This window comes from Sarcophilus harrisii, chromosome 4 (assembly GCF_902635505.1).
Source record: "Sarcophilus harrisii chromosome 4, mSarHar1.11, whole genome shotgun sequence".
NCBI lineage: Eukaryota > Metazoa > Chordata > Mammalia > Dasyuromorphia > Dasyuridae > Sarcophilus > Sarcophilus harrisii.
The window spans coordinates 379,778,086-379,801,799 of record NC_045429.1 but is presented as its reverse complement, the minus strand read 5'-3'; the positions used below and the strand labels follow the sequence as shown (position 1 = coordinate 379,801,799).

General features: G+C 33.9%; 1 protein-coding gene across 2 annotated transcripts in view; it reads left to right on the top strand.

The window, feature by feature from the left end:
- Nucleotides 1–23,714, top strand: part of PLD5 (phospholipase D family member 5) — a 438,986-nt gene that overhangs the window by 76,755 nt on the left and 338,517 nt on the right. The window contains exon 1 of one of the 2 annotated variants that reach the window (XM_031966970.1): nucleotides 21,863–22,654. The exons of the other annotated variant lie outside the window; for it this stretch is intronic. Coding sequence (XP_031822830.1) covers nucleotides 22,652–22,654 — 3 coding nt within the window. The 5' untranslated portion in view covers nucleotides 21,863–22,651. Of the gene's footprint in view, nucleotides 1–21,862; nucleotides 22,655–23,714 lie in introns of those variants that run through there. 2 annotated transcript variants of the gene reach the window in all.

The window sequence follows — 23,714 nt, the reverse complement described above, 5'->3', positions numbered from 1 at the left end:
TATAATATCATTCTTTATGTCTAGATCATGAACCCATTTCAACCTTATCTTGGTATATGGTGTTAGATGTAGGTCAATGCCCAGTTTCTGCCATATTAGTTTCCAATTTTCCCAGCAGTTTTTGTCAAATAATGAATTATCCCCAAAACTGAGATCTTTGGGTTTATCAAACACTAGATTACTGTAGTCATTGACTATTTTGTCGTGTGAATCTAACCTATTCCACTGATCAGCTAGTCTATTTCTCAGCCAGTACCAAATGGTTTTGATGACTGCTGCTTTATAATATAGTTTTAGATCTGGTACAGCTAAGCCACCTTCATTTGCCTTTTTTTTTTTTTTTTTTTTTTCATTAATTCCCTTGAAATTCTTGACCTTTTGTTCTTCCAGATGAATTTTATTGTTATTTTTTTCTAGGTCAGTAAAATAGTTTCTTGGGAGTTTGATTGGTATAGCATCAAATAAATAGATTAGTTTAGGTATTAGTGTCATCTTCATTATATTCGCTTGACCTGTCCAAGAGCACTTGATATTTTTCCAGTTGATTAGATCTGATTTTATTTTTGTGGAAAGTGTTTTGTAGTTTTGCTCATATAGTTCCTGACTTTCCCTTGGCAGATAGATTCCTAAATATTTTATATTATCAGCAGTTATTTTAAATGGAATTTTTCTTTGTATCTCTTGCTCTTGGATTTTGTTAGTGATATAAAAAATGCTGATATTATGTGAATTTATTTTATATCCTGCAACTCTGCTAAAGTTGTGGATTATTTCTAGTAGCTTGTTAGTTGATTCTCTAGGGTTCTCTAGGTATACCATCATCATATTGGAGTAATAATTTGCTTTCCTCATGACCTACTCTAATTCTTTTAATCTCTTTTTCTTCTCTTATTGCCAAAGCTAGCATTTCTAATACAATATTGAATGGTGATAGTGGACAACCTTCTTTCATGTTTGATGTCATTGGGAATGGTTCCAGTTTATCCCGATTACATATGATGCTTGCTGATGGTTTTAAATAAATTCTACTGACTATTTTAAGGAAAAGTCCATTTATTCCTATGCTCTCTAGTGTTTTTTAATAGGAATTGGATTTTATCATATGCTTTTTCTGCATCTATTGAGATAATCATATGGTTTTTGTTAATTTGGTTATTGATGTAGTCAATTATGATAATAGTTTTCCTAATATTGAACCAGCCTTGTATTACTATTTAGTTGTGGTGTTTTATCTTGGGGATGATTTTTCTAATATCTTTGCTAATATGTTTTTTAAGATTTTTGCATCAATATTCATTAGGGAGATTGGTCTATAATTTTCTTTCTCTGTTTTCATTCTACCTGGTTTAGGTATCAGTATCATGTTTATGTCATAAAAGAATTTAGTAGGAGTCCTTTGTTCCCTGTTTTTTCAAATAGTTTATATAGTATTGGAGTTAATTGTTCTTTATATGTTTGGTAAAATTCACGTGCCATCTGGCCCTGGGGATTTTTTTCTTAGGAAGTTGATACTTTGCATTTTTTTTTATGGAGCTTTAAACTTTTTTACTAAAGGTCTTTGATAAGACCTTTTTAGCAAGACATTTTGCTGATATATTACTTGCCTAAGACCATAGGAGTAGCTGATGTTAAAAATAATTGGTTTTTATTGGTTGCTCAAGGTCTCTTGATTTATTGTTTCTATAAGGCTATCCTACCTGTTATTATACATCCTACCTGTAAATTGTTAAAACCAAGAGCTTAGGTCTGGAGTCAGAATGCTAATCTTCCTGAATTCATATCTGGCTTCAGATATTAGCTATGTGTCCCTGGGAAAGTCACCCAAACTTTCTACTTCAGTTTTCTCATCTGTAAAAAGAGTTGGAGAAGAAATGGCAAATTACTCCAGGATCTAACAAAATAAACAAATAAAAACAACAAAAATATCAAGTGGAGACAAAAAAGATTTAGACATGATTGAAAAAGACTGAACAAGGATATTTGTAAGGTACAAAAATAGAAGCTTAGAAAGAGATTCTATCTTGGTATCAAGTGCCCTGTTGCCATGAATTTATGTTTCTATGTATGGCAATGGGTGGGCATTGCCTTAAATTCAAATTAAATAAACAAGTAATAGGTTGATAAAAGCAAAACAATAAAATGTTGAAGTAAGAGAATCTGAGTTCAAATTACTTTCTGTATCAATTTATGCAAATCAATTCACTTTTCTGCATTTTTGTTTTTTTTTTTTTTCCTTTGTAAAATGAGGAAATGATATGAGATGACCTGGAAAGTCCCTTCTAGTTCTAAGTTAGTTAGTCAACAAGCATTCATTAAGCAATAATCTGTGAGAAACACTGTATTAAGTTTTGAAGACATACAAAAAAGGCAAAAATACAGTCCCTACTCTCAGGAGCTTATGTTGAAATGAGAGATATGACATGTAAATAACTATGTACACCTATCCCTTCCAGTGTTAGGGGCACAGTGTCCATGTGATCTGAAAAATCCATGTAAAATTTTTAGGCCCTCCCTTTGTACCAGAGAAGTCTGAATTATTAAGGTATTAGAAGATAAAATGTTATTACATAATATTGTAAAATATTTTATGCATTTCTGAGTTTCTAAATATTTTTTTGGTATTGTCTGCTGCTCTTCCTATGTGATCTATATTTTCTGAAAAACTCACAAAATTCCCATTTAATTTCTTATGCCAAATCTTGATATATCAAAACTGTGATGGGGAAAGTTATAATATGGAAGTATGTATAAGATAATACAGTGTTAATGGAAGATAATCTCAAATAAAAGGTTGTGGAGACTGGAGATAGAAAAGGCTTCAAGCAAAAGATGGGATTTGAACTGAATCGTGCAAGAGACCAGGAAATCTAGGAAGAGGTGAGCAGGGAGAGCATCCGAACCCAAAGCACTATGCTAAGCTTTGCAGATAGGAAATAAAAATGAAAAATAGTCCTTGAAAAAAAAAACCCTGATTTTATATGGGTACCATTTTCCTTACATCTGATGGTGAAATCTGAAAATAGATGTCGAGAGTTTTGAAATACAATCTACCTTGGGGCATATCGTTATAGTCAGAGTGCATTGAAATGGTGAGTACAGAGCAAATGCTCAATAAATGCTTGTGAAATTGAATTAAATGGTTGAAAGCTTGGCTTAGGAAATTGAGATGACCTGCACTCAAACTAAATTCTGTTTTATTCATTTGAGTAATTTCCAGTATTGAACTAGCCCATTAATTAAGCCAGGAGAGAATTCTCCAGAACTTGCTTCAGCTGTCCTTCCCTTTTTCTTGCTGAACTTCAATCTCTATCCACATTTGCCACCTGAACTTCATGCTGATCACAAAATCATAGGCTCAATGTTGGAAAGAAAGTTAGAAGTCATTTATTCCAACCCTCTTCCTGAAGCATTATATAATCCTTCCATTCTGGAAAGGCTTTGAGCATGAATCTGTTCAGTCAGTAAACATATATTAAGTGGCTCCTATGTTCCAGACACTGTCTTAAGTACTGGAGGTACAAAGAAAGTAAAAGTCTCAGCTATGAGGGAGCTGACAGTCTAATGGGAGAGACAATATGTGAACAGGGAATTTATCTTATACAAGATAAATTGGACTTAACAGAAGAAAGGCAATGAAATCTGGAATTAAGAGGAATCTACAAACACTTCCAATTGGAAGGCAGGATTTTATATAGAACTTGAAGGAAGCAAGGGGATCCAGGAGGAAGCAATGAATACAGAGCGTGCTCCAGACATGGGGAACAACCTGTGTAAATACTTAAGAGTCAGATGATGTTCTACTAGATCAGAGTATTTGGAAGAGTGTAATGTTCAAGAAAGGGCAGCTAGATGGCGTAGTTGAGTACTGGTCTTGGAATCAGGAAGACTCATCTTTGAGTTCAAATCTTCTCTTATGTACTAATTTAGGTGTGTGACTCCGAGCAAGTAACAACCCTTTTTGCTTCAGTTTCCTCGGGCCGTAAAATAAACTGAAGAAGGAAATACCATTCAGTATCTCTGCCAAGAAAACTCCAAATGGGATCAGGAAAAGTTACTCGACTGAAATGACACAACAAGGTGTAAAAAGACTGAAGTTGGGGAGGAGCAATTATGAAGGCCTTTGAATGCCAAATAGACAATTTTGTATATGATCCTGGAGGTGATAGGAATAGTGGAGTGGGTTTTTCTGTTATGAAAAGCAGCTTAGGTAACTTCAGAGAAGTTCATTATCAGGTAGACCATAGGCTGATTAATTTTTCAATCACAGTAATTTTCCTATATTTTTAGTTTTATGATTTTTTTTTTTTGCTTTTATAGCATATTTAAAGATTTTTGCACTTACGGATTATTCTTATTTGGGGAGATATCTCTTGTAACAAAGTAAAAATATTAAGTAAAATATCTCAAAGAAGAATTTCAAATTTATAGCACTTCTTTCAACTCTCTATAAAAATAAACAGAAATCTATTTTCTCTCTATCCTACTGAAAAAGAAATAAGTTGTTTGGATAAATATAACACATATTCACAGTAAAGCAAAATAACTTTCCTAAATGGCTTTATAGAAAAGTATGTATGTCTTTTTCTGTAGCCTAAATCCCCCAATCCTCTCTCTAATGGATAGTATGTTTTATCATTGGTTCTCTGGAATAACTTCACTTAATACAATGTTATTTTTTTTTCAGTTACATGGAAAGATAGTTTTCAACATTCATCTCTGTAAAATTTGAGTTCCATTTTTTTCTTCCCTTTCTTCCTTCTATTTCTTTCACAAGACAGCAAACAATCTGACATAGGTTATACATGTACAGTCATGTTAAACATATTTCCACAGTCATTTTGTAAAAAAAGATTCAGAAAAAAAAGAAAAAAAAAACACAAGAAAGAAAAAAAGTGAAAATAGTGTGCTTCATAGTCAATCAGACTTCTACAATAACTCAAAGAATAAGTTGTCACAAGTTTTCATTTGGGTGAAGGATTAGGTTGATGAAATGTGAAATTGCTCAAATATTGAAGAAGTGATTTGTATCTGTTATATATCTTTCTACCAAATGGTATGATTCCTGAAAGCAGTGAACATGTTTTACTATTTTTAATAACTAGTCAAATTTCAGTATACAATGTTTGTCATAAATATATGTTGACATTGATTCTATCATACCTTAGTTTAGTATTTATTTGTCACCTATACTTGTTGAGTCATTTGTCTGTTCCTTCACAACCTCATTTTGGGTTTTCTTGGCAAAGAGACTAGAGCAGTTTGCCATTTCATTTCCTTCTTTGGTCCATTTTCAGATGAGGAAGTGATTCAAACAAGGTTATATGACTTTCCCAGAGTCACACAACTGTGTCTGAGACTTCTTAATTCTATGTTTTCTATCCACAGTGCTATCTACTACCTACCACCTATAGTTGGGGGTACTTAAATAGGCATTCTGGAGGGCACACAAGAAAAAATAACCTTGATTTTTCACAGCAAGAAGTTTCAAATCTTATTAGAAGACAACATTCATAGCACAAAATTAAATAGCTATGCAAAAATTCAATCACAATATAATACAATTATAAAATGGTCTGAGATACTATATAATTGGCAAATGAGTAGTAAGATAAGTGCTATTATTTCCTAGATGACACAGGTGACACAATCAGGGAAGATTTGGTGAAGGAGGTTGGATTTGAGTTCAGTCTTGAAGGAGGGAAAAGGATTAAATAAGGAGGAAGGAAACAGAAATTATCTGGATTCTCCAGCAATGAAGCATCTACACTCCCTAAAAGTTCAGTATAGTGAAAGTAATACTTTAAAAAATATTTAAAAATTAATCACTAGAGGGGGGCGGATCCAAGATGGCGGAGAAGACACACGCGACTTTCTAAGCTCTTCTCTTACCCTCTTTATCAATATTATATCGAGCCTCAAAATAGTCTTGACTGCTACAATTCGTAAAGATAAGAAGTAGAACAACTCACCAGCCGAAGAAAATCTGCAGTCTCGCCAAAAAAGGTTGGTTCCGGGGCCAGGGGGAGATCAGCGCAGACTGGGAGAGAAATTAGGTTCCGAGGAGAGCCTCAAACTGAAAGTGAAAGCACAGATCTCAGCAAAGCCAGAGCCCCAACCCGCAGCACGGGCTTTTCCTTGGGCAGTTGTGATCCTGCACGGCAGGAGGACGCAAGTCCGGTTAGCCTCCAATCTGCGCAGTGGGGAGCTCCGGCTTAGGCCATAGAGCTTTTCCAGGGCCGATTTGCATCAGGCAGAGACACTGGGCAGAGTTTGCGGCGGTCTGCGGTCTGCGGTCAGCTGCTAATACTCACAGTCCCACAAGAGGCTGCGGCCTGGGGCAGTGACACTTTCACTCCTTAGTCTCTAGCCTAAGGGCAATCGCTAACCATACAGCCCAACTGGGCACTTCGAAGCTCTCGGCCAGTGCTGAATCCACTTGTTGTTGGGGAAGGGAAGACTCTCACTCAGAGCACTCCCAAACCTCAGAGCCGGAAATCGGTTTACATCTTTCCCTGCTCTGCAGAGGAAGCTGGTAACCCCCTTGCCTAGGAGAACTACCCTAAAGGCTTTAAAACATGAATAAAAAGATGAAAAGAACGATCCACAGCTTCTATGCAGAAAAAGAGCAGGTCAGCAAACCTGAAGAGACCTCAAACAGCAAAAATGCATCAGACTGTCCTCTCCTTACATGATGTCTCATAGAAGAGACCATTAAAAGTCTCAAAAGAGAGTTAGAAGATAAATGGGGAAAGGAAAGAGAAGCCTTACAAGAGAGGAACAACTTCCTGAAATACGAATTGGAAAAGTTAAAAAAATTCCCAGGAAGTGCAGGGAAACAAAATTGGTGAATTGGAAAAAATAAAAAAAATTTCAAGAAAGTAAGGATTGTGAATTGGAAAAAATAAAGAATTCACTAGAAAGTAGGATTTGTGAATTGGAAAAGACAAAGAACTCACAAGAAAGTAGGATCTGTGAATTGGAAAAGACAAAGAACTCGCAAGAAAGTAGGATCTGTGAATTGAAAAGAAAATAATTCACTAAAAAAAATTAGTGAAATGGAAAAAATTCCACAGACCAAAACAATACATTTAAAAACTCAATTGGACATATACAGAAAGAAGTAAAAAGCTAATGAAGAAAATAATTCTTTTAAAAATTAGAACTGAACAAATAGAAACTAATGATTCATTGAGACAGCAAGAATCAGTCAACAAAACAAAAAATGACAAACTGGAAAAAACCATGAATTATCTACTTGCAAAAATGGCAGACTTGGAAAATAGATCAAGGAGAGATAATCTTAGGATTATTGGACTTTCTGAAAACTATGATGAAAAAAAGAGCCTAGATACTATTTTACAAGAAATCATCAAAGAGAACTGCCCAGATGTAATAGAATCAGAAGGTAAAATAGGCATTGAAAGAATTCATTGAACACCTTCTGAAAGAAACCCTAAAATAAAAACCCCAAGGAATATTGGGGCCAAATTTCAGAACTATCAGATTAAGGAAAAAATTTTACAAGCAGCCAAAAACAAAAACCTTTTAAATACCGAGGTGCCACAATAAGGATCACCCAAGATCTGGCTGCCTCTACATTAAAGGAAAGAAGGGCCTGGAATATGATATTCCGAAAGGCACAAGAACTTGGGATGCAGCCAAGAATAAACTACCCAGCTAAACTGAGCATTTTCTTCCAGGGAAGAAGATGGACATTTAATGAAACAAATGAATTCCATTTGTTTCTGAAGAAAAACCAGAACTAAACAAAAATTTGATCTCCAACCATAGAACCAAGAGATGCAGAAAAGGTAAAATAACTCTTGAGAATCGTATTTCTGTTGTGGATATACAAAAAGAATACATGTATAATTTGATTGTACTGATATAACATAAAAAAGGGAAGTAGATATGGAAAAGGGATGATGGCAGAATAAGGTGGGAAGGAGAGATAAAAAGAGGGAAACCACATCCCACAAAGAGGCAAAGGAAACTTATCATATCTGAGGGAATTTAGAGGGGGAGGAACATTGTGTGAATCTTACTCTCATCAGAGTTGGCTCAAAGAAAAATAATTGACATTTGTTTTGAGAAAATTTCTCTGCCTCATTAAAAAGGGGGAGAGGAAAAGGAAAAGAAAAAGAGGAAAAAGGGAAGGAAGGGGAAAAGACTCAAAGGGGAGGAGGGAGGGATTATAAAGAGGGTAAGCATCGTGATACAAGAGGGGTACATAAGTTTAAAAGGGGAAAGAGGGTTGGGGAGGAAGAATAAGAAAGCATAATCTGGGGTTATTAGGATGGCAGGAAATACAGATTTAGTGATTCTAACCTGTAAATGTGAATGGATGAACTCCCCATAAAGAGGAGGCAGATAAGACTGGATCAAAAGTCAGAACCCTACAATATGTTGTTTACAAGAACACATTTAAAGCAGGGAGATACATATAGAATAAAGGTAAAGGCTGGAGCAAAATCATTATGCTTCAGGTGAAGCCAAAAGTTAGGGGTAGCCATCCTTATCTCAGATCAAGCAAAAGTAAAATTGATATAATTAAAAGAGATAGAAGGAAACTACATCCTAAAGGGTAGCATAAACAACGAAGCAATATCAGTATTAAACATATATGCACCAAGTGGTATGGCATCCAACTTCCTAAAGGAGAAGTTAAGAGAGTTGCAAGAAGAAATAGACAACAAAACTGTGATAGTAGGAGATCTCAACCTTGCACTCTCAGAATTAGACAAATCAAACCACAAAACAAATAAGAAAGAAATTAAAGAAGTAAATAGAATATTAGAAAATTAGGTATGTTGGATCTTTGGAGAAAATTGAATGGAGATAGAAAGGAATACTTTTTCCTCAGCAGTTCATGGAACCTATTCAAAAATTGACCATATATTAGGACATAAAGACTCAAAATTAAATGCAAGAAAGCAGAAATAGTAAATGCTTTTTTCAGATCATGATGCAATAAAACTACATTCAACAAAAAAGTTAGGGGAAATAGACCAAAAAGTAATTGAAACTAAATAATCTCATCTAAAGAATGATTGGGTGAAGCAGCAAATTATGAATACAATTAATAATTTCACTCAAGATAATGACAATGATGAGACATCATACCAAAATTTGTGGATGCAGCCAAAGCAGTAATAAGAGGGAATTTTATATCCTTAGAGGCACTTGAATGAAACAGAGAAAGAAAAGATTAATGAATTGGCTTCAACTAAAAAACTAAAAAAAGACCAAATTAAAACCCCCAATCAAATACTAAATTGGAAATTCTAAAATTAAAAGGAGAAATTTAAAATATTGAAAGTTAAAAAACTATTGAACTAATTAATAAAACTAAGAGTTGGTTCTATGAAAAAGCCAATAAAATAGATAAGCCTTTGTAAATCTGATTAGAAAAGGAGAGGAAAATGAAATTAGTAGTCTTAAAATGAAAAGGGAGAACTTTCCACCAATGAAGAGGAAATTAGAGAATAATAAGGAGTTATTTTGCTCAACTTTATGCCAATAAATTTGATAACCTAAGGAAATGGATGACTACCTCCAAAAATATAGACTTCCCAGACTAAAGAGAGGAAGTAAATTGCTTGAATAGTCCCATTTCACAAAAAGAAATAGAACAGGCAATTAAACAACTCCTAAGAAAAATCCCTCAGGACCAGATGGATTTACATGTGAATTTTACCAAACATTTAAAGAACAATTGGCCCCAATGCTATATAAATTATTTGATAAAATAGGGAATGAAGGAGTCCTACCGAATTCCTTCTATGACACAGACATGGTACTGATACCTAAACCTGGTAGGCTGAAAACAGAGAAAGAAAATTATAGACCAATCTCCCTAATGAATATTGATGCTAAAATCTTAAATAAGATATTAGCAAAAAGACTACAGAAAATCATCTCCAAGATAATACACTATGATCAAGTAGGATTTATACCAGGAATGCAGGGCTGGTTCAATATTAGGAAAACTATCAATATAATTGGCCATGTTAATAACCAAATTAACAAAAACCATATGATCATCTCAATAGATGCAGAAAAGCATTTGATAAAATCCAACATCCATTCCTATTAAAAACACTTGAGAGTATAGGAATAAATGGACTTTTCCTTAAAATAATCAGCAGCATCTATTTAAACCATCAGTAAGCATCATATGTAATGGAGACAAACTGCAACCATTCCTAATAAGATCTGAGGAAACAAGGTTGCCCACTATCACCGTTACTATTTAATATTGTATTAGAAACGCTAGCTTTAGCAATAAGAGCTGAGAAAGAGATTAAAGGAATAAGAATAGGCAATGAGGAAACCAAATTATCCTTTTGCCGATGACATGATGGTATACTTAGAGAACCCCAGAGATTCTGCTAAAAAGTTATTAGAAATAATCCACAACTTTAGCAAAGTTGCTGGTTATAAAATAAACCCACATAAGTCATCAGCATTCTTATATATCACTAACAAAATCCAACAGTCAGAGTTACAAAGAGAAAGTCCATTTAAAGTAACTACTGATAATATAAAATATTTAGGAATCTATCTGCCAAAGGAAAATCAGAAACTTTATGAGCAAAATTACAGACCACTTTTCACACAAATTAAGTCGGATCTAACCAATTGGAAAAATATTAAATGCTCTTGGATAGGGCGAGCAAATAATATAAAGATGACAATATTACCTAATCTATTTATTTAGCGCTATACCAATCAGAGTCCCAAGAAACTATTTTAATGACCTAGAAAAAATAACAACAAAGTTCATATGGAAAACAAAAGGTCAAGAATTTCAAGGGAATTAATGAAAAAAAAATCAAATGAAGGTGGCTTAGCTGTACCAGATCTAAAATTATATTATAGAGCAGCAGTTACCAAAACTATTTGGTATTGGCTAAGGAACAGATTAGTTGATCAGTGGAATAGATTAGATTCAAGGGATAAAACAGTCAACAAATGTAGCAACCTAGTCTTTGACAAACCCAAAGACCCCAGCTTTTGGGATAAGAACTTACTGTTTGATAAAAATTGCTGGGAAAATTAGAAACTAATATGGCAGAAACTAGGCATCTGATCCATATTAACGCCTGGACACCAAGATAAGGTCAAAATGGGTTCATGACCTAGGCATAAAGAATGAAATTATTAATAAATTAGAGGAACACAGGATAGTTTACCTCTCAGACCTGTGGAAGGGGAAGGTCTTTATGACCAAAGCAGAACTAGAGATCATTACTGATCACAAAATAGAAAATTTCGATTATACAAACTGAAAAGTTTTGTACAAACAAAACTAATGCAGACAAGATTAGAAGGGAAGCAATAAACTGGAAAATATTTTACAGTCAAGGTTCTGATAAAGGCCTCATTTCCAAAATATAGAGAATTAACCTAATTTATAAAAATCAAGCCATTCTCCAATTGAAAATGGTCAAAGGATATGAACAGACATTCTCAGATGAAGAAATGGAAACTATTTCTAGTCATATGAAAAGATGCTCCAAGTCATTATTAATCAGAGAAATGCAAATTAAGACAACTCTAAGATACCACTACACACCTGTCAGATTGGCTAAGATGACAGGAAAAATAACGATGATTGTTGAGGGGATGTGGGAAAACTGGGACATTGATGCATTGTTGTGGAGTTGTGAACGAATCCAACCATTTTGAGAGTAGTTTGGAACTATGCTCAAAAAGTTATCAAACTGCATACCCTTTGATCCAGTAGTGTTACTACTGGGATTATATCCCAAAGAGATTATAAAGAAGGGAAAGGGACCTGTATGTGCACGAATGTTTGTGGCAGCCCTTTTGTAGTGGCTAAAACTGAAACTGAATGGATGTCCATCAGTTGGAAAATGGCTGAATAAATTATGTATATGAATATTATGGAATATTACTGTTCTGTAAGAAATGACCAACAGGATAATTTCAGAAAGGCCTGAAAGACTTATACGAACTGATGCTGAGTGAAATGAGCAGGACCAGGAGATCATTATATACTTCAACAACAATACTATATGATGACCAGTTCTGATGGACCAGGCCATCCTCAGCAACGAGATCAACCAAATCATTTCTAATGGAGCAGTAATGAACTGAACTAGCTATGCCCAGAAAAAGAACTCTGGGAGATGACTAAAAACCATTACATTGAATTCCCAATCCCCATATTTATGCACACCTGCATTTTTGATTTCCTTCACAAGCTAATTGTACAATATTTCAGAGTCTGATTCTTTTTGTACAGCAAAATAACGTTTTGGTCATGTATACTTATTGTGTATCTAATTTATATTTTAATATATTTAACATCTACTGGTCATCCTGCCATCTAGGGGAGGGGGTGGGGGGGGTGAGAGGTGAAAAATTGGAACAAGAGGTTTGGCAATTGTTAATGCTGTAAAGTTACCCATGCATATATCCTGTAAATAAAAGGCTATTAAAAAATAAATAAATAAATAAAAATAATCACTAGACCTATTCCAACTATCATCCATTTCAGGAATATACTATTTTTTTGTGTGCTAGCTAATCCCTGGGGAAAATAGGTATACTTAAGCATTATTACACAATTTTAATTCAAATACCAGATAGTATCATTGAAGTAAAACCTCATAACATTCTGAAAAATTATATGAAGGTAAACTAAAGGCAATAAGATACATATAATAGAAAGAAAGAATGAATGTTGAATTTTTGAATCTGTAACGTTCTGGCTTTGAGTTCTGATCTTTGCATTTGTAGGTGGTGTATCCATTTTATTTAGTCCCTTTATCTTTCTAAGATAAGTTTGTTAAATTAGCTTTTTGTCTTCCCTGGTACCACACCAAAGAAATCATGCATACTTAAAGATAATACTTTTATTTGTCTAGGCTTCTAAGGACTGCTTGGGATACTAGTAGCTTATTTTACTTCAAATCTAGTTTAGTATATCACAGAGTAAACCCATCCAAACCCAAAGCCAAATACAGGGCTTATTTATCTATCAAAAATGATTTATGTACTTGAAGATACACTGGTAGTTTGTGTATTGTCAAATCCAATTTAGAATACTCACAGAATAAATCCAACCAAACCAAAAGCCCAAATAAACCACATACCTTATTTATCTACTAAACTTTGATTTATAAGACTTGAAACTATGAATTTCAACCAGATTGGACACTAGATAGTTTTTAAGTATGTTCTTGGGTAAAAAGTGCCAACATAATTGTATTAAACAAAAGTTGCCCCTGCCTTCTAGAAATTTATAGTTTAAAATGTGTAACAAAGGAACGTTTAATACATTACTTAAACAAATAGACAAATCAAATGTGTTTATCTCATACAATCATGTAATTAATAATTTGAATGCCATAGAGAACATTGTAATATGTTGTGATTTGCTTTGATGGAATGATTTTTCACACTGAAGAAATAATCTATTAAATTCTTTACATTACTGAACCTGCCTGGCTTTGTTTGCCTTACTCTTTGCGATTACAGATGTTTTAAAACTCTACTAAGAATGACTATGGAAAGGAAATATGATCATAGAAGCACAAATTAGAAGATACCTTAGAGATCATCTAAGCTAACCTCCTCCCTTTCATAGATGCAGAACCTAAGGCTCTCAAAATGGTAAAATGACTTACTTAAAGTCACATAGTAAGTGGCAGAGTTAAGTCATCCCTTCCAAATTGTGACTTTCTCCATTGTAGTTTCAGTGGATTTCAGGTTGCATAAGAAATTAAGTGAGATCTCTTCCAAGGTTTTTGTCAAAATTATTATGCTAAAAATATTCAGAAGAATTAGCAATCCATTTGTTTTAATCACTCAGCATATTGGAAGGCTTATATTTAAAAAAATAATAAAATACCAAATACTATGAACTTTATAATTGTCCTTTAACAGTGCTTGTAACTACCTTATTTATCTTTCCTGTGTTTAATCATTCTATTTAGAAAAAAGAGTAGTGTCATAATCATTCTACTATATGTAATACTTTGAAAATAAGATAGATATGGAACTCATATATATGTATATGTATATATCATATATATGTATATGATCACGTAAATACATATATATTGATTCATAATTTAAAACAATTAACCACAATGTGATGTATCAAAAGTTTATTCTTTTTTTTTTTTATTAAATTCAAATAAAGATCCATATTTCAGTTTTAAAAAAAGAAATTAAATGAGAATTTTGGGGAATTTTGTGAAAGTAACAAATGACACATTTAGACCAACAGATGACATAAAGCCCATGACCAAACATTTAACCCAAATTTTACAATAAGGTACTGTAAGCACCCCATAAAAGAAAAAGAAAAATCAGATTTCTTCTCTGGCACAAAGAGGGGGGCCCAAAATTTTCCAGATTGTGGAGGTGCATACTAGAACTTTGCACACTAGAAGCCTCTCTATTATGCCATACTGCCTTTATTCATTTGGCACATTCTCATTTCTAGCTTAGATTTTATTGTATGGACTGAATCTTTCTTCAGAATTAGTACTGAATTTGACTAGAACTTATTCACGAATCTCTCAGAAAAGCACATGGATTTCAGTACATTAAGTCTTACTTTTCTGGGAAAAGAGAAATCCCCTCATAAAGTAAGCTCTGTGTAAACTTTAAAGAGAAAATCAGATTACAGGCAGGAAATTCTTTTAACAAGAATTGAAAATATAACCTATAGCACTGCTGCTATATATCTTTACACACCAAATCTTATTGGCAGTGAATTCTAGCACAGTGGTCATGGGATTACTGGATTATTGATCTCAAGTCTCAAAGAGGCTCAAGGATGTCCAAAGCCACCTAGTCTAATTCTTTTTATTTATTTATTTTGGTATAAGAGTAAATTGATACTTAGGAAGTATTATGACTAGCCAAAGGTTATTTAAATAATAAAAACTAGAGGTTAATTTGATAGAGTGGGGGAAAGACTGCCAAACTTATTGGAAGCTTATCAGCTTTTTAACTATGCATAATCCTGTTTCTAGCAATATATTACTGATTCATTTTTTTCAGGAAACTTTGGATAACTTTGAATAACTACTTACTATGTGAAAACGCTCTGCTCAGAATTCGATAGGATGTAGCATTGATTGAGACATAGACCACATCTCTATAGAGAAATTATCCATTACAGTAAGTAAAACATGAAGTGCAATGAGAAAGGGACAGAAGTGTTTTATGACTGTTGTCATTATATTCAAATTTCTAATAATAGGTGACATTTATATAAATCTTTAAGATATATTGTACATAGGTAAAGAAGAATATTCCAATTAGAGAAATAACTAGGAGTTACTTTGCCCAACTTTATGCCAATAAATTTGACAACTTAAATGAAATGGAAGAATACCTTCAAAAATATAGCTTGCCCAGATTAACGGAGGAAGAAGTAAATATCTTAAACAGTCCCATTTTAAAAAAGAAATAGAACAAGCTATTAACCAACTCCCTAAGAAAAAATCCCTAGACCAGATGGATTTACATAATGAATTCTACCAAACATTTAAAGAATAATTAACTCCAATGCTATATAAACTATTTGAAAAAATAGGGACTGAAGGAGTCCTACCAAATTCCTTTAACAACACAGACATGGTACTGATACCTAACCCAGGTAGGCTGAAAACAGAAAGAAAATTATAGACCAATCTCCCTAATGACTATTGATGGTAAAATCTTAAATAAAATATTAGCAAAAAGATTACAGAAAATCATTCCCAGGATAATACACTATGACCAAGTAGGATTTATACCAGGAATGCAGGGCTGGTTCAATATTAGGAAAACTATTAACATAATTGACTATATCAATAACCAAACTAACAAAAATCATATGATCATCTTCATTTGCCTTCTGCCTTTCATTGAAGATAGAAATACTAATATATCTTTTTTTGCTTCAGACAGCTCAATCAATACTCTTCGCCCGAACCTCTCCTGTATTTATCCTTCATGTTCGATCTCATACTGATGGTCTTTGTCCCATTTTTTCAGACAACCGAGCAGTGGATGCTCTGCTATACTCTTCTTCGGTAGAAAATATTTCTCCTTCTTCTTTAGCTCAGGCTGCTCATAAGAAGTACCATTTATCCACTAGATCACTGGGAATACTGTATGGTCTTAGCAGAGAGGAAGCAGCCACATTAATTCACCAGTGTGTTATATGTGCCTCCTTACCGCCATCTTGGCAGGAAGAAAGAGAAGATCAACGAATTGGGCTTGCAACTAAAAATGCTAGAAAAGGAACAAATTAAAAACCCATAGTCAAACACTAAACTTGAAATTCTAAAAATAAAAGGAGAGATCAATAAAATTGAAAGTAAAAAAAAAGTAAAAAACTATTGAATTAATTAATAAAACTAAGAGTTGGTTCTATGAAAAAACCAACAAAATAGACAAACACTTAGTAAATCTGATTAAAAAAAGGAAAGAGGAAAATCAAATTGTTAGTCTTAAAAATGAAAAGGAGAATAGCCACTAATGAAGAGGAAATTAGAGAAAATTAGGAATTACTTTGCCCAACTTCATGGCAATAATTGACAACTTAAATGAAATGGAAGAATACCTTAAAAAATATATTTGCCCAGATTAACAGAGGAAGAAGTAAAATCCTAAACAGTCCCATCTTAGAAAAAGAAGTGAACAAGCTTTTAACCAATCCCTAAAAAAAAACCCCAGGACCAGATGGATTTAATGGAATTTACCCAAACATTTAAAAACAATTAACTAATGCTATATAAACTAAGAAAAATAGGGATTGAAGGAGTCCTACCAAACCCTTTTACAACACAGACCTAAACCAGGTAGGCGAAAACAGAAAAAAAATTATAGACCAATCTCCTAATGAATATCGATGCTAAAATCTTAAAAAAATATTAGCAAAAAGATTACAGAAAATCATTTCAGGATAATACCAGACCAAGAGGAGTTTACCAGGAATGGGGTGGTTAATATTAGGAAAATATTAGAAATTGACTATATCAATAACCAAACAAAAAACATATGATCATCTAATAGATGCAGAAAAAGATTTGATAAAATCCAACATCCACCCCTAATAAAAAACATTTGAGAGATAGGAATAAAATGGACTTTTCCTTAAAATAGCGGACATATATTTAAAACCATCAGTAAAACATCATATGAATGGGGAAAACTGAACCTTTCCCAGTGACTAGAGGAAGCAAGGTTCCCATTATCACTATTATTATTCAGATTGAAGAAAACACAGCCTTGACAATAAGAGTCAAGAGAGATTAAAGGAATTAGAGTAGGCAATGAGGAAACCAAACCATACCTTGCAGATAATAAATGGAAATTGAAACCCCGAGATTCTACTAAAAAAGCTATTAGAAATAATTCTAATTTACAAAGTTGCAGGAACAAAATAAACCCCAAAATCCAGCATTTTTATATATCACCAAAAAACCAACAGCAAGAGATACAAAGAGAAATTCCATTCAAAATAACTGTTGAAGCATAAAAATTTGGGAATCCATCACCAAAGGAAATAAATTATATGAGCAAAATTCAAAAACTTTCCACAAAATAAAGTCAGACTTAAATAATTGAAAAAATATTATGCTCTTGAAAGGCAAGCAAATATAATAAAGATGACAATACCCTAACCTAATCTATTTATTTAGGCATACCAATAGATTCCAAGAAAAATATTTTTAATGATCTAGAAAAATAACAACAAAATTCATATGGAATAATAAAAGGCCAAGAATCTCAAGGGAATTAATGAAAAAAAAATCAAATGAAGGTGGTTTAGCACCTGGATCTAAAACTATATTATAAAGCAGCAGTCACAAAACCATTTGGTCTCTAAGAAATAGATTAGTTGATCAGTGGAATAGGTTAGGTCACAAGACAGAATAGTCAACTATAGCAATCTAGTTTTGACAAACCCAAAGATCCTAACTTTTGGGATAAAATTATTATTTGACAAAACTGCTGATAATGGGAAATCAGTTTGGTAGAATTAGGCATGGACCCAATTAACACCGTATACCAAAATAAGATCAAAATGGGTCCATGATTTAGATAAAGAATGAGATTATAAATAAATTAGAGGAAATAGGATAGTTTATCTCCCAGACTTGTGGAGGAGGAAGAAATTTTGACCAAAGATAAATAGAACCATTGATCACAAAAATAGAAATTTTGATTACAAATTAAAAAGCCTTTGCAAGCCTCAATGTAAACAAGATTAGAAGGGAAGCAACAAACTGGGAAAACATCTTCACAGTTAAAGATTCTGATAAAGGCCTCATTTCCAAAATATATAGAGAATTGACTCCAATTTATAAGAAAACAAGCCATTCTCCAATTGATAAATGGTCAAAGGAACAGACAATTTTCAGATGATGAAATTGAAACTATTATCACTCATAGAAAGAGGTTCCAAATCACTATTGATCAGAGAAAATGCAAATTAAGACAACTCTAAGATACCATCACACCTGCGATTGGCTAAAATGAAAAAAATAATGGTGAATGAGGGGATGCGGGAAAACTGGGACACTGATGCATTGTTGGTGGAGTTGTGAAAAATCCAACCATTCTGAGAGCAACTGAATTATGCCCAAAAGTTATCAAATTGTTATACCTTTGATCCAGCAGTGCTACTACTGGGCTTATACCCCAAAGAGTACTTAAAAGGGGGAAAGTGCCCTGTTATGTGCCAAATGTTTGTGTCAGCCCTTTTATAGTGGTGAAACTGAAAATGAATGGATGCCCAAATTGGAAATGGTTGGATAATTATGGTATATGAATGTTATGAATATTATTGTTCTATAAGAAATGACCAGAGGATGAAAGAGAGGTTTGGAAAAAGAACTGATACTAATGAAATGAGCAGAACCAGGAGATCAATATACTTCAACAATGATATTATGACGGGTATTCTGAGGAAGTGGATTTTTTGACAAAGAGACATAACTCAGTTTCAATTGATCAATGACGGACAGAAGAGCTAAACCAAAGAAAGAACACTGGGAAATGAAATTAAACTGTGCATTTTTGTTTTTCTTCCGTTATTTCTACCTTCTAAACCAACTCCCTTGTAACAAGAGAACTGTAAGTTCCCAAAATATTGTATCTGGGATATCTGGGACATATTTTACATATATAGGACTGTTGCTATCTAGGGAGGGGTGGGGGAGGAGAGGGGAAAAATCAGAACAGAAGTGAGTGCAAGGGATAATGTAAAAAATGTCTTTGGCATGGGTTTTGTCAATAAAAAGTTATTATAATTAAAAAAAAAAAAAGAGGAATATTCCACACTCTAACCCCAATTAGGGAAGCTAGGTGGTGCAGTAGATAGAGTGCCAGGCTTGGAGTTAGGAAAACCTGAGTTCAAATCTGGCCTCAGGACACTTGCGAGATATGTGATCCTGGGCAAGTCATTTAACTCTGTTTGCCTCAGTTTCCTCATCTGTAATGAATTACAAAAGGAAATGGCAAACCACTTCAATATCTGTGCCAAGAATACAACGAAAGGGTCACAAAGCATCAAACATGACTGAAAAAAAAAAAAAAACCTAAACAACAAACCATGAATAGGGACAGTAATAATTTATGTTTGATATCTTTAATAAGTGAGAATGCCTTTTTGAGTCAGAGAAACAGTCTTTCAGTTAATGTCAGTAACTAGTTAAGAGCAATGTGATCAATTTGGAAAGAAGTGAAGTACTTTGAAATGTTGTATGATTATTCATAATACAAATTTGTCCATTAGTTGAAAAAAATAGATATACATCCATATATATTTTAAAAAGGTTGAATATGCCCAAAGGGTTCTAAAACTATGCATAACTTTTGACTAGCAGTGTCACTACTATCTATCAATGTCACTATCATAAAAAGATCATACAAGAGGGGAAATGACTCACATTGCATTGTATATCACAATGCGAAAAATATTTGTAGCAGCTCTTTTTGTAGTGGCAAGGTTTTGGAAATTGAGTGGATGCCCATCAGTTGGGGAAGGGCTGAATAAGTTATGATATATGAATGTTATGGAATATTATTGTTCTATAAGAATGATGAGCAGGCTGAATTCAGAAAAGCCTGGAAAAACTTAACATGAACTGATGCTGAGTGAAGTGAGCAGAACCAGGAGAACATTGTACACAGTAACAGCAAGACTATATGATGATCAACTAAGATAGACTTAGCTCTTTTTAGCAATGCATTGTTCCAAGATAATTCCAATAGACTTGGGATGGAAAATGTCAATAACATGCAGAGAGAGAGCTATGGAGAGTCAATGTGGATTGAAGCACACTATTTTCATCTTTTTTGTTTGTTGTTTTCTTTCTTGTGTTTTTTTTTTTTGCACAACATCCACATGTTTTTCTTGCATAACATAACAAATATGGAAATATGTTTAAAAGGATTGCACATTTTTTAACCTATATTAGATTGCTTACTTTCTTGGAGAAGGGATAGGTAAAGGAAGGAGAAAAATTTGGAACACAAAGTCTTATAAAAATAAATGTTGAAAATTATCTTTATAAGTATTTGAAAAATAAAATACTACTGAGAAAAAAATAGAAAGGATGTTACAGCAGCTACATTCCAAAAATTTCTTTGAAAGTTAAGCTTTGTATTAACTTTGAGGAACCAGCCCTTTTGTACTTCTAGCTAGAGAGCATCATAAAGGAGAGGAGGTGATTCTGGACATAACACCATAATTCTTTTCCCTTCCTCCATTATCTATGTCATCAGAGATTGCATCAGCATCAAAAAATATATTCAGCTGTGAATTGAGAAAAAGCCAAATAAGACAAACTGAAGAAAGGCAGCTTTCAGGGAATATATCTTTTTCAGGGCAGGAAAAATGCAGTTTAATGTCTGTGAGGGCACCTACTTTCCACTAGATTCTGTATGTATTTGTAGGAGAATATCATGCTTTAGGGGAAAAATGTTTTGCATGAGTGGTTCTTATTAGATAAAGCATTTATTAAGCACTTAATTGTGTGCTAGGTACTATGCTAATCTGGAGATATAAGATAAAAAATAAGATAGTCCTTACTCTCAAGAGGCTTTCAATTTAACGGAAGAACAGAGGCAGACAGCACCAGGCTGGGGGGGGGGGGGGGGGAAGCAAGCAGTCAATAGATAGATCAGAAGGGAAAGTGAGCCAAAAAGGAGAGCAAAATTTGACCATATTAGTAAATAAATCTTCCTAAAGCCAATTAAGTCTGAGTTGCTATTTGATCATTGGAGTAGGAGGGAACCAATTGAGAGCTTATGAGAAATAGCTTCAGGATTTCTCTCCAGCCCTTCAAATTTAACACCTAGAATCATGTAGGGAGGAATAATCAACTGACTTCTGGTGACCCAACTTGCCATTATGAATGGAGGATGAGAAAATGAAACTGGGGGCATGCTAGCACATACATTATCTATTTGGTCCTCTCATTTGATTGTGAAAGCTTTAGCAGGCATTATTATCCCTATTTTAGAGCTGAGGACATGGACCCCCAGGAATTTGCCCACAGTCATTGCCCACAGGTAATTAGTGTCACAGACATTAGGTCTTCTAGATACTAAGCCCCAAACTGTTTATGATGCTATAATTTATTGTGTATCATTAGAATTTTTTTTTTATTTAATAGCCTTTTATTTACAGGTTATATGTATGGGTAACTTTACAGCATTGACAATTGCCAAACCTCTTGTTCCAATTTTTCCCCTCTTACCCCCCACCCCCTCCCCCAGATGGCAGGATGACCAGTAGATGTTAAATATATTAAAATATAAATTAGATACACAATAAGTATACATATCATTAGAATTAATTAACATTGAAGTAGAGATACAGAACCTAGGACATCCTGGTCCTTTCCTTTAAAGAGCTTATCACTTCCTTCATCAAGACCAGGTTTTGCTTCCTAATTTCACCGCTGGATTGAAAAATTTTGATTTCTCATCTATTTACCCACATAGTTTAGATTAAACTGTAGTTGAACAGCCATGTAACACATAACTTATTTAGCCTAGACCTGCTGCTCTTACTTTGTTTTCAGAGCATTTTACCAACACCTGCTAAGCATCAAATCTGTAACCATGGAGTGTTAGGTATTATTGCTCCTTCTTTTTCCTTTCCTCTTCAGGCAGTGGATACTCTTTGTATTTGATTGGGATAGCAACAATGTTAAGGACCAGGACGGAGGGGTTTTGCTAGATCTGGATGTGGAAGTTGATACAATGCCTTCCTCCCCTGGGTCCATCTTTCTGCTATGATTTCATGCCAGGAGCTACAAATTTATAAGGAAAAGGGGAGAGGGGAAAAAAAATTGAACGAAGCAACCCTTCTGTTTTGGCTAAAATGTCAAACACAAGACAAAATTATTATTATTTTTTAAACCCACGATTTGGGGCAAATTCTGAAATTGCTGGCTTGCAACCCCTTCTCTTATCGCTTGGTTTGGCTGGTTTCCAAAGCACCAAGGCTAGCAATTGAAGGACTGAAATATAATCGGTAGTGATACATTTTCACTACATAAAACATTGTCTGCCTCCAAAGCCTGGAGTGGCTCCGAAAGCAGTGCATCCGCAACAGCTCCGGGCTGCTGAACTCGAGAGGGAGGAAACCCTGATCACAATGGTAAGTCACTCTTCAGTTTTCAGCAAAGACGGGTTGTTAGAAGGGAAAAAACGACAATTTGGGAGCTAGTAGCGAAAACAGCAGTTTGCAGCATTTAAACGGAACACTAACTCATTAGGCTCCGCTGGCGTTAGCTGTTTCTCACAGGAAGGGACCAGATACCTTTGGCACCAGTGCAGTGTATTTTTTTTTAAATGATGCCTTTGAAGTGAGGGAGTAATGCTGACTGAAAACTGACAAGAGCTGTCTGTTTCTGGGGCTTTTGATACAGAAGGGCACTTACACCTTGACCTTTGAATGAGAAGATTTGACTAATGCAATCTCACTTTTGTCTCAATATATGTATGTTCTATGAAGCTTTTTTCTTTGATGGTAGTTAGAAAACAGTAATTACCCGGATTCTCATTATTTTCAAGTGGGGTTACTCATCCATTAAGTATTTTCTTTCTCTTTAGGTTTTTGAATGTTTTATTCTAAGATTTTTTTTATTGTCATCTGTAACATTTAAATTAGAAACATTTCTCAAGTAAACTTGTAAATAACCAATTACTGTTTTTTAAATAATTTCATGTGACAATAGAAACATACTGTTTAAAAAAGTGTCGACTGTACTTTTTCTTAAAAAATGAAAGTTTAATTCACAGCTGTAAAAATCAAAGATTTGTCAGAGGAAGTTGAGCAATAAGGATAAATTTTCTGTGAACTTGATCTTTGAGGGAGCTAATAATTTTAACTTGGAAAACAAAAATACATTTAGCCACAGTTAGCTGTGTTGTTTTCACTCTCTTTCATCCTGCTCTTTTCCCTTGATAAGCCACCTGTATTGTAAAGAGGGAAATAAAATGATATGAAAACTTTTAATTCATAGGATACTTAAACTAATGAAGGAATGCAGGACATTGGTGAGGGGATTATATAACATTTAGGAGAAAATGAAGCCTATTACTTTATAAACTACAAGAGGGGAAGTCTGAAATATGCTTACTTGACTGCACAGCTGATGTGTGGGAAATGATTATTCCTTTTATAATTCAAATGAATGAAGAGAAGACTGATGGAG